Source organism: Polyodon spathula, chromosome 21, assembly GCF_017654505.1.
Source record: "Polyodon spathula isolate WHYD16114869_AA chromosome 21, ASM1765450v1, whole genome shotgun sequence".
NCBI classification, from domain to species: domain Eukaryota; kingdom Metazoa; phylum Chordata; class Actinopteri; order Acipenseriformes; family Polyodontidae; genus Polyodon; species Polyodon spathula.
In genome coordinates, this window is record NC_054554.1 from 4853280 (window position 1) to 4865278 (window position 11999).

Consider the following 11999-nt stretch of genomic DNA (forward strand, 5'->3'; position numbering starts at 1 on the left):
ATGCAAGAAAAATTCCCATATCACTAATATGAAATGCATACCTGTAATAATGAGCAGAATCAGCTATTGCTTTAATCTCATGGGCACCTTAATAAGCAGCACAGACATCAACGTGACATACACATTCTAAGTAAAGAAAACCTAGTTCCTATTTTGGGTGGTTTTCAAATAATATAGGTAGTTATCATTGGGATTTCTGTAAAATAAGCTAAAAATCTGCATATCTGTTACAGACCTGGGTAAAGAGACCTCCATTGCCACAGACTGTTTTATTGTAGAACAAGTAAACATGAATGAACATCTGCATCACACTGAGAATTTTGATCAGATACAATATCTTGTTCTACAGATCAGGCTTTTACATCTGGATAAATGTAGAATATAGTCTGCAGTTTATATTTTCTTTTGAAACAGATTTTTCTTTGGGTTAACATATTTATTAACACCAGGATCTGTCCAGTTTTCATAACTTTGATAACTCTGCCACAGGTGCTCTGCTTACAAGGGAGGGAAACGCTCAAAGACATTTAACAGCTAAAGCTCTGGAAATCTGATAAGCTTATAGATGTACATTTACTGCTGCTTGCACTAAAACAAAACTGAGCAGAATGAAATACAATCTTTACAGTCAAGATAATATTTTGATTTCTACATGGAACTTATCACATATTTAAAATTTCAGGTAATGGTGACTTTATACAAGTCCACTACAATACAAAAGTAATAGGTTTGAATACTCAGAATTACTAGTCAAGGTTAGGAAATGCAGCAACTATAAGCAGACCTCAAAACAGGTTCCAAATTCAAAAAATGCAGAGGGAATATGAAGACCTCATTCAAGTGAAGTTTGTACAACCCAGTACATTTAAATTATATTTAACAACTCCAGAAACTTTACACAGAAGTAAATTATCTTTGCTTTTTTTACTTTTTTTTTTATTATTCAGTGCAGAAACACAAATGCATTCTAACATGCACCTGGGTTTAGTGTGTACAGGCTATGAAACTGTATATAGTCTATACTATATTATATTTCTATTTTATAGTAACAGCAGCTTCTGTGACTGCAGCCAATACAAATTGTACACATGATATTTATTTATTTTTAAAATAGAAAGAATACACAAATCTACACTGGTAAAAAACAAACACACAAACAAAAAAAAAACTAACAGATAAACACAGAAACTTAAATGTGAATGTCCTTTAGGATTTCACTCCCCTACTCAAAGCTCTTGTGACAAAAGTTCTGAGTTCAAGGCAAAACTTCTGCATTTACTGTTAGTTTATATTAACTTTGTAAATACTATGACAAATGTAAGTTACACAGAGCAAAAATAAAAATGTCCATTAGATGCAATCTGGGTGGGTTTGAAATCTTAACCAAAACCTTATGCAACTTATTTTTCTCAAGTGTTTACTGGTGTGCGCACTGTACTCCACCATTGGTTTGCCCACTTTCATCATCAGAGCTATCGTTGTAAGCTTCACGTCTCTGCCCACCAGATGAACCATGACTTGTATCATAATCCTGAAGGTCTACCTCTTCAGAATCTCCACATATAGTTGCAGCCTCAGCTCTGGATGGGAGAAAGTCCTCAAGTTCCTATTAAAAGAAATTAAAATAAACAAATTAAACACACAAAAAAAAAAAAAAAAAAACACATTTAGTCAATAGTATTCCTTCAAGAGCATTATTTTTCAGCTTATTTCAAAAATACATTGCATATGATAAATCAAAATGCCCAACTACCAAGCTTCATCTGCATCTTTAGAAAAAAAAAAAAAAAAAAAAAAAACCTGTGTTTCCGCCTCATTTCGGAATGAAATAAGACCAAAACACAGCACCCACACCAGACTGACCTGTCATACCTGCTCTGCACTATAAAACTTCCATGTCAAATGTGAACAGCAAGACTTGGGTAAACAAATCAAACCTTCAGTAGCTTTAAAGCAAAAGACTGACTCAAAGACACAACTACTGCAGAAAGACAACCACGTTCAAATTACTGGAGATTAGATTAAGGTTGACAGTTTTACCATTAATTTTTCTGGGTTTATCCAATTGTTCCCTGGGAACTCTACATCAAATTTAATATACAGGTCTCCCTTTTCAAATGGGTTGCGATACTGTGGCATGCCTTCACCTCGCACCACCCGCAGAGAACCTAGAAGTCAGGAAAGAAACACATTTAAAAAAATAAAGACAAACTTGTTGAAACCAAATGCCAACTAAAACCCCAATAAATGCAAGCACTTGTTATCTTTTAAGATCATTCAAGGTAGTTTGTACCTGGCTCAATAACTTTTCCAGGGGGGTATTTGACCACAATCTGACGTCCATCCAGGTGCTTCAACGTAAACTGGAATCCACAAAGCGCTTCAACAAGGCCAATCTTGTGGGTCATATGCAAGTCATTGTTCTCTCGCCTAAATGTCTAAATAAAAACAAAAAGTGAAGCAAAATGTGTTAATTCTATAGGCTGATGCAAAACTTTTGGCCGTAGCTCTAGGTTAGTCCACATTATCAGTCTAACTTGTTCTGAAAATTTAAGCCAGTGACCGGGATCATTTGTTTGGTGTGCTGCAATCAGGATTAAGTTAGTACAGCTACGCAGGATTTTCTAGTCCGCATGTGGACTAAATCACTGGTACACTGCGATTGACCCTCCAAGTTTGAAGGACAAGGCAATATATAAGCAGACACTTGAAACATTCAAATAACTCAGTATTTTATTATAAGAGTAGCAGATAAAAGGACATCCTTACGGAAATGCCAAAAACAGGTGTATGAAGAGTTATTTAAAGAAAATTCACAAACAGATAGGGTCTGCAAGTGACACTGTTGCCAACCCAGGAGTATATATAAAGTAACATAGGCAAGCTTACCTCGTGCTCTTTTACTTGCAGTACAAGGACAATGTCCCCTGGTTCCACACCAGGAGCTTGGTCGGCTTCTCCACCAAAAGTAATTTTCTGTCCATGTTTCATGCCCTTGTCTACATGAACTTCCAGGATTTTTACTTCTTTGATCACTTTCTTACCCTCGCATTTTTTACAGCGATCCTTTTCATTGATAACTTCACCTGCAAAAATTCACATCTTCAGTTTATTCCGAATGTAATTAAATCAAGTTTGACATTACAGGAGGTCGAAACAAGATTTATAATGTCTTGTTGTCTTGACAGGTGTAGCCTTACCTTCACCATTACAGTCAGAACACACAGACTGCATCTGTTGAACCATTCCCGGGGCTAACTGTCTGATCATGATACGCATACCACGTCCTCTGCAAGCTGCACATTTCTGGACTGCTCCTGATTTGCCACCCTGGCTAGATTTATATATTAAAAAAAACAAACAAAAACAGCTGTAACCAAAAACACCATATTGTTTCACCAACCTTAGAATTTAACTTATATACTGTATGCTTGGGCTTTGTACAATATACACTACAACTATATTGTTGCTTTAGGGCCTATCTATCAGGGTCTACTGTGTCATTATAGGTGCCAGCAATTAACCTATTGATTACTGTGGTTTATTTTGTAAGGTCCAGTCACAGTAATCAATGCACTAACATGCGAAATTACATGTAAATCAGGGTATTATTCTCAAAGGGGAACTGGTTACCAAAATAATACAAAATGTGCACCAAATTGTTAGGATAAAAACAGAAGTCTGCTGTTAAGTCTAAAGGTTGCTCCTTACCCATTACAGGAAGCACAGAGAACACTCTTGCTTAGTTGTAGTTTAGTTGCCTTTCCATTATACAGGTCTTCCAATGATACCCTGTTAAAAGGCAATATGTTTATTAAGAATTACTAGATACAAACCTTAGTAAACGCAACTTGAAATACACACAAGTCCTTTATTACAGCATTTGTATTCAGTTAAAACATCACTGCTGCAAACTATCCTTAAGACAAAATGTATTGTATTGTGTAAAAGTACAAACATCAGCATATTTACTTGAGTGGGTGAACCATATCTTCACCCCTTCGTCTTCCATTGCGGTTCCTGCTCTGGCCACCCATGAACCCAAACAGGCCCCCACCAAATATGTGGGAGAATATATCGTCCATTCCAGCCCCTCCTCCACCGCCTTCTCGCAATCCCTGCTCCCCATAGCGATCATACAGTTCTCGTTTCTCTTGGTTGGAAAGTACTTCATAAGCAAAGCTTATTTCTTTAAACTATTGATGGGAGGAAAAAAAAAAAAGCTAAGACAATGTATACATGTCTCTGCAGAGTTAAAATAGTTAAAAGCATTGACAAACCATGTAAACCCTGTTCGATGACGCTCAGAGACGAGGTTGGTCACACACTCAAATCTCTTTTATACTTGAACACTAATAAATGACAGAAATCTGATGCATATAATTATTAGCGGTCAAGTTCAAAAAGAGATCCGAGTGTGCGATCAACCTCGATTCCATTGAGTAAAGCATATATGGTTTATGTCACTGAGGTTAACTTGTCTGCAGAGACATGAATACATCAAGTGCCCCTTTGGTAGGTATGTATGATTGATATATATATATATATATATATATATATATATATATAATATATACACACACACACACACACACACACACACACACACACACGATAAGGTCAAGTTTTACATCACCTATAATTTTAGGATTAAAACACTCATATTTCTTACCAGAAGCCATAATAGTACAGTATTTTATGCTACATTTTTCAATTTGTCTGTTTTTCATTAAGTGCCTGAAAAACTACAAAGTCTTATGTAATTCAATGTTAATGTAACATTCAGCATGTTTCATTCCACTTCAAAGATGCAAAATTAGTTAATTCTATTCAGTTTCAATTGGCTTACCTTATCCCCTGCGTTTGGATTCTTATCAGGATGATATTCTTTAGCTAATTTTCTGTATGCCTAAAAAATAAATAAAATAAATAATGTTTAAAACTAAGGCATTACATCATTTTTTTCCGCCCCAAAATGTGGGTATTCTCATCAGGGCACAGTTTAACCATGTCATATGGTTTTGCCAGAGCCAAAAACATTATTCTGCCTAGTTAGTCATTTCATATTCAGTTTGGTTATTTTTCTGTGACGAGAAATGACCTTTGATACTTAGCATAGTACGTTTAGAACGTTTCCCCCACCCACATGCGACTTGTTTAATATGTCAACTAAGAATCCGACTCAACCAGAGTATCATATGACAAGTTGAATTACCATTTTAGCCTATTTAAAAAAGGGAGCATGAAGGCATAAGGTAATGCTACATTCGAACCGCCCTCAGTTAAGAGTAAACACTAAAATATTATATATAAGATAACAACGCGTCACTAAGAAAATAAACGTTTATAAAAATGATTGTCTTTCAAATGTCGTTCAGCTCTGTTCCATTGTCTTTGAACACTTTCGCTGTTGGAAAACGGCATCGTGCACGGCCCAAAATAATAACCACCATGTCTATGGTGAAGAGTTTATTTTTTATTTTATAAACCAGTGCAAGGATCAAAAAGCACGTTTGAGTACTTGTCGCGAGTTACAATATCCAAAAGGGCCGTGTCTACACAACTGAATGTTAGCAAATGCACTTCAGTGACTTGTTCTGTTACTTTAAGATACCGGCGATCGCCAAAATAGCTAATCAAAGCATTGACTTTGTTTACGCCTACTGGATCAAGCGGTATTTTCAGCGACTCAGTCAAGTAACCTGAACACCAAATCACCAAGCAACCTCCCGAGCAAAATGCTATTTTAACGTGTTCTTTCCATATTACATAAAACAAACGACACTTTGAATATTTTCTAGATTAAAAGGCAATCTATCATTCAAATAACCGTTTCAGGAAGGTTAATGCTATCATGTATTTAATAATAATAACACAAACAACAGGGCCAGCACCACACCGGTTTGTTTCTGACTAGGTGGGCCCGGCGTCCATTGTAATCCATTGTAAATCAAGCTAGGCCTCACCTAATTATACCCTCGCTTCCTGATTCCAAACTACGCCGCCCCCAAAACAAACACAACTTCCACACGCCACTGTTGTTTTGTCTCGACTTCCCAAATACCTTTTTGAGTTCGTTTTCGTTGGCTGTGGGGGATACCCCGAGGATGTCGTATAGTTTAGTATCAGCAACGTTCGCCATGATGGAGCTGAGCGAAGGACCTTCTGCGATGAAGCCGAGGAGAAAAAGAAGAGCTTGCCGGCAACGTCAGACGCAGTGCGTCAACTTTAACCTGCCGGCATATGTCACATGATATGGTTGAAGCGGACCAATGGTGTGTAGAGAATGGATGCGAGCTAAATATAATAATAATTTATCTATTTTAATATAGCGCCTTTCATAGTGAACCACCATCACAAAGCGCTTTACAGAGGTAGGCTGTGAACATTTGGTTGGATTTGAACTGGTGACCTTTAGGTTCCAAGCACTGAACTTCAACCACACAACCTCCTAAATAAAAACATTCACAAATCAAAATTCTTACACACTGGTCCTAAATGCATTTTTTGTTTTGTTTTGTTTTTTTGTTTTTAGCACAAATGTTAAAACAGTTTATAGAGTTTAAAAAGTACCAAAAAAACCTAAAAAGTTTAACTTATGTATAACATGTATAACAAGATCTTTAATATAGTAATATATTATTACAAAAAAGTAATATACTAAAAGTATACTATTTTAGTCAATTGTTAGTACAGATGGGACAGCATGGTGGCGTAGTGGTATAGTGGTTAGCGCTGTTCCCTTACAGCGCTAAGGTCCTTGGTTCAAATTCAGCCTAGGGGGTCTCTCTATGTGGAGTTTGCATCGTCTCCATGTGTTCACGTGGGTTTTCTCCAAGTACTGCACTTTCCTCCCCCAGTCCAAAGACCATGCTGGTTAGGTTGATTGGTCACTCTAAATTGCCCTTGGTGTGTGTGCCCTGTCCAGGGTGTAGTTCTGCCTTGGACCCTAGGCCGGGTTAGGCTCTGCCTCACTGCAACCCTGTAAAGGATTGAGTGGTTATTGATGATGGATGGATTAGTACACTATTAACTTATTCTAATGGTGTTTTATTTACTTTGCTTTCAAACTGGTATTCATTTAGTCTTTTCTTTATACATTTAAATCTGAAAAAATTCCTTGACTTGTATTATTATTGCCTGATATTCTTGCAAACTGTTGATTTGTTCAATAAAATAATATAGTGTAGTGAAGCAGGGGCTGGTAGGCGACATAATCACATACAAAGACATAAGCCTGATGTATGCACCTTGCAAAGGAGCCAGCTCTTTTGCACAGCTTTATCGGAGCTATGCTTTAGTGCAAGAGAAACCACGTTTGTCAGGCCTTTGAAATGTAAAAAAAAAAAAAAAAAAAAAAAAAAAAAAAAAAAAAAAAAGTATATAGAATATCTTTGAGTGGAGAGGTTGGGTCAGGGAAATAGTCAAAGAGTGTCAAGCTTTGGTAGAGCCAGTACACCAGTAGCTCTATACATGGTTGCTCATTTTGTTGCAAACATGCTCTTTTTAAAAGGGCTACTGCCCACCAGACAGAAGTATGAAGCAGCCACTGTAGTTTTTTGGGGATTCCCAGCTCACCCAGCAGCATTGTACAGTTGTTTATTTATTTATAAAATAAAGGTTTTTGTCAAAGTCAAAAACCCTATACAGCAAAACATTTGGTTCATAACCCTATAGCTTTGCTAATTCAAAAAGTGACCCTAATAGTAAGGTACTAAAAATAGTAGTCAGATACCAGCAGCAAAAAAAGATACGATGGTGTGCATGAATGGTACTTTTCTGTACCCGGATCAGTACTAAATTCGCGTGTTTGACCCTGGTTAGTATTAAACTGTATCTCAATATAAAAGTTTGTAAAATACCATTGGGAAATTGTTATACTATCAGTATTATTCTGCATAACATGCATTGTTTGCAGACTCTGCATTAACAACAATACAACAAATACAGAACAAATATCGCATCAGTCCTAAAATGAATTATACAGCCTACAACTGGTGTGCTGGTGACCAAAGGGAAGTAGGAACTGTTACACACATTTACCAGTTTAATCATGAAAATAGTTATTTACAACCCCTGTGAAGGGTTAAAGCAACTAGACTCATTTACAATTTTTTTTTTTTTTTCCTATAACCAGTATAGCCAGCTTAGACACCCTAAGGGTAGACACCAGCAGGATTAATACAGAGGTAAAGCTTGGTGATGAGTTATAATTATTGCAGTGGTGTTTCAGAGGTAACAAAGCTCTGCTGGCTGGAGATAATGAACATTATCCAAAAAAAAAAAAACAACAAAAAAAAATACGCCTTAGAAATGTTTTTTAATGCCAAATGACATTTATCCAAAAAAAAAAAAAAAAAAAAAAAAGAATTTGTGAAAGTATTGAGTGCTAAAAGTTTTAGGGCAATGAGAATATGTTGTTTGTTTTCAATGTTTTTTAATGAACCAGGCTCCATGTTTCCAGTTCCATCTACACATCTGTTGTGTTTCGGGAATCCTACAGCAGCAATTATTTCTTACATGCAACTGTCTTTAATATTATGAGCTGCGGCATTCTGGTGATTTTGAGCTCCACTCTAACATTGATTGGATTTGAGAGAAGCCTATGAATGTATAATGCTGGTTTGGCTGTAGCATATAGTGGGCTGTGTATATCATATTTATGCATATAAACTAGTCAATTATACATGAATTCATTTTCTGAGTGCTTTGCTTCAGGGGAAATATGAATCTCAGAGAGGTTACTGATGTGTGACATGCAAAGCTTCTGGAATAATTATAACAAACATACAAGTCAATCAGTTTTTAAATTGTATTTCTTTCAGTGGAAATAGCTTATTAAGCACATGCCTGCACAAGTATTCATGAACCAAGACTACATTAGAAATGAATATGTTAAACACATGTTACAATTTTTGCATATTGTGATATGGCCACATTATTGGACCTTTGGATATAACAATTGATGGTTGTTGCTGTTGTATGAAAACAGACTCTAAACACAGACGAGACAGCAATAATGCTGCTGCTTAATTTGATAACTTAATATAGCAGTATGTGAAAACAATTGGTGCTAATTAAGTGGTAGGTAACTAATTGGTCCAGCCCTCGCTAGATTAAATGATCAAATAGAAAAATAAAAAATGGGTTATTCTTGCAGGTAGAGAAAAGCTGCTGAATTAATGAGATCAGTAATGCTGTATTTTGGTTCACAAGGAAATTGTATCTATAAAGCATTCAAGTCACATGGATTCTCGAAGAATAGTCATGGATGTTTTTTGGAATTTTCTTTATTTTGTTAAAAGCTTAATCCTTAAAATATGTTTTGAGCCTTGCATTTGACCAATATAATCAAAACATTGACTGAGTATAACTAAACTTAACCAAGCACTATTTAAAATAATGCAATTACAATATGTGGTCACCAGGTGGCATGTGTTCTAGAAAAAAAAAAAAAAAACACGTGATAACCAAGGTTTTAAATAGTCTTGTATTGGAAATGCCTGCATACTTCTACGAAAAGATCAAAAAGTGTTCAGCATAACTGAATCACTGACCAGTGATAATACTGATAATGTCCAGAAGAGGTACATACCTCTTACAGCACCTGCAATTTCAATTTCATGTTCTGCTGGATATTCCTACTTTCACAAGTCCAATTAAAACATTTAATAAACAAACAAACATTCAACCCAACTGGGCGATTTCATTTTTGTAGCTATTTTTTTTCTATCATGTATGTTGGTAATCCTGTCATGATCACACTTCAAATTACCTCCGATGTGTTCCTGTAAGCAAAAACCCTTGAAGAATTAATTATTAAATAAGCATTACATAAGGCAGTTTGAGGTTGAACATAAATGTGGATAAAAGGCAGGCTGTGGGATTCGATTTATTGCTCTGTTGTGCTTCTTAATCAAGCAGCTTATCACAAGACATGGGAAGCAGCATGAAGGTTAAGCACACTTTTTATCAGCATCGCTCCAGATATACCAGAGAATGAAGCGATAAGGGAATGATAGAGCATTGCACTTGTGCACCACCAGGATCTAAAGATTTTAGGCAATTACGTTTAGAGCTCATAGACTAGATCTAGCCATACCCTCTGCAATGCCAAAGACCAGCATTACAAAAAGACAATATAGTCAGTTATTCTTGTTGTACTTATTTTTGTTTCAATCAGTACGCACTATAAAAGTGCATTATTGCACTTTTCTTATGAGGCCTGTTTTATGAGGCTTTAAACCATATTCATATAAAAAATAACAAAGAATGTTTTATAAGGACTATTTTTTTTTTTTTTAAAGTAACAATGTAAAAATGTAGTAGTACTAAAACAACATGAAGACATTGACAAAGACTTTCAGTCGACATGCTTGTCATTGAATTAAGAACATAAGAACATAAAAAACGCGAGGAGGCCATTCGGCCCATCTTGCTCATTTGGTTGTTAGTAGCTTATTGATCCCAGAATCTCATCAAGCAGCTTCTTGAAGGATCCCAGGGTGTCAGCTTCAACAACATTGCTGGGGAGACGGTTCCACACTCTCACAATTCTTTGTGTAAAAAAGTGCCTCCTGTTTTTTGTTCTGAATGCCCCTTTATCTAATCTCCATTTGTGACCCCTGGTCCTTGTTTCTTTTTTTAGGGCCAAAAAGTTCACTGGATTGACTGTCAATACCTTTTAGAATTTGGAATGCTTGAATCAGGTTGCTGCATAGTCTTCTTTGTTAGATTCAATTCTTTTAGCCTGTCTGCATATGACATGCCTTTCAAACTCGGAATAATTCTGGTCGCTCTTCTTTGCACTCTTTCTACAGCAGTATCCTTTTTGTAGTGAGGTGATCAGAACAGAACACCATATTCTAGATGAGGTCTTACTAATGCATTGTACAGTTTTAACATTACTTCCCTTGATTTAAATTCAACAATTTTCACTATATATCCGAGCATTTTGTTGGCCTTTTTTACAGCTTCCCCACATTGTGTAGATGAAGACATTTCTGAGTAAACATAAACTTCTAGATCTTTTTCATAGATTCCTTCTGCAATTTCAGAATCTCCCATATGGTGTTTATAATGCACATTTTTATTGCCTGCATGCAGGCAATAAAAATGTCATTTGCCATGTGCCTGCCCAGTTCTGAATGCTGTCTAGATCATTTTGTATCTGTTTCTTATAGTATTACTATATATACCGCCGTGAATGTTTTATAGGTATGGATGACATAAATCTCTCATGTTTCCCTTAATTTACTACATTATAGCACAGCAAAGCTTAAAAATGCTGGTGCAGGGAAACTGTGACATTGAAGGTACTGTTTCCACAGGAATTCTCAATGGATTCTTCTTTGGAAGGCTGCTGCCAACAATTTAATTTATACAGCAATACTTTCTATAAATAACTACACCAGGCACCAGTTATTATCAATCCCATTTCACAGTGAATAATTTCATAACTGATGCAAGTTACTGTTGACTGATTTTAAACTGTCTAATATATAACAGTTGTGTTTCCTTGTATTGTTTGCATTTCGTTTCTAATGTCAGTCACTATCAAACCTGTTTTTAAAAAAATGTTTTTCTACAGTCAGCAAAGCTTCGGCAGAGCACGGCAATGGCATTTTTACTGTATTTAAAAAAAAAAAAAAAAAAAAAAAAAAAAAAAAAACTGTCACTCTAAATGCAACATATTTCTTCATTTTTATTCAGAAAAACAAAAGCTTTTTAAAGACTGCTCTGTAACTAAGAACAGTTTAACCAATACAAATCCAAATTGATAGCAAGATATTAGAATTAGCAACTAATACTGGCTATGAAATTGTCTGTGGTGGTTGCTTGCAATAGACATTAAATGTATACTAATGTTGTGTACATGTGATGAAGTATATTTCCTAATTCATTATAGTAAACATATATAACACTACTATATAGGATTTCATTAGATTTACAACAGTAGCCTTGTCTAACTGTCGTAGATGTGAGTTTTTATCCAACTT

General features: G+C 35.7%; 1 protein-coding gene across 1 annotated transcript; it reads right to left on the minus strand.

The window, feature by feature from the left end:
- Window positions 1-254: 254 nt before the first annotated feature.
- LOC121296453 (dnaJ homolog subfamily A member 2-like) lies at window positions 255-6210 on the minus strand. The gene is made up of 9 exons (XM_041222043.1): window positions 6065-6210; window positions 4850-4909; window positions 3973-4196; window positions 3712-3792; window positions 3201-3334; window positions 2890-3086; window positions 2294-2438; window positions 2041-2168; window positions 255-1606 (listed from the first exon to the last, which is right to left on the minus strand). The coding sequence occupies exons 1-9, from the start codon at window positions 6140-6142 to the stop codon at window positions 1418-1420; spliced, it is 1236 nt and encodes a 411-aa protein (XP_041077977.1). The 5' UTR covers window positions 6143-6210; the 3' UTR covers window positions 255-1417.
- Window positions 6211-11999: the final 5789 nt, after the last annotated feature.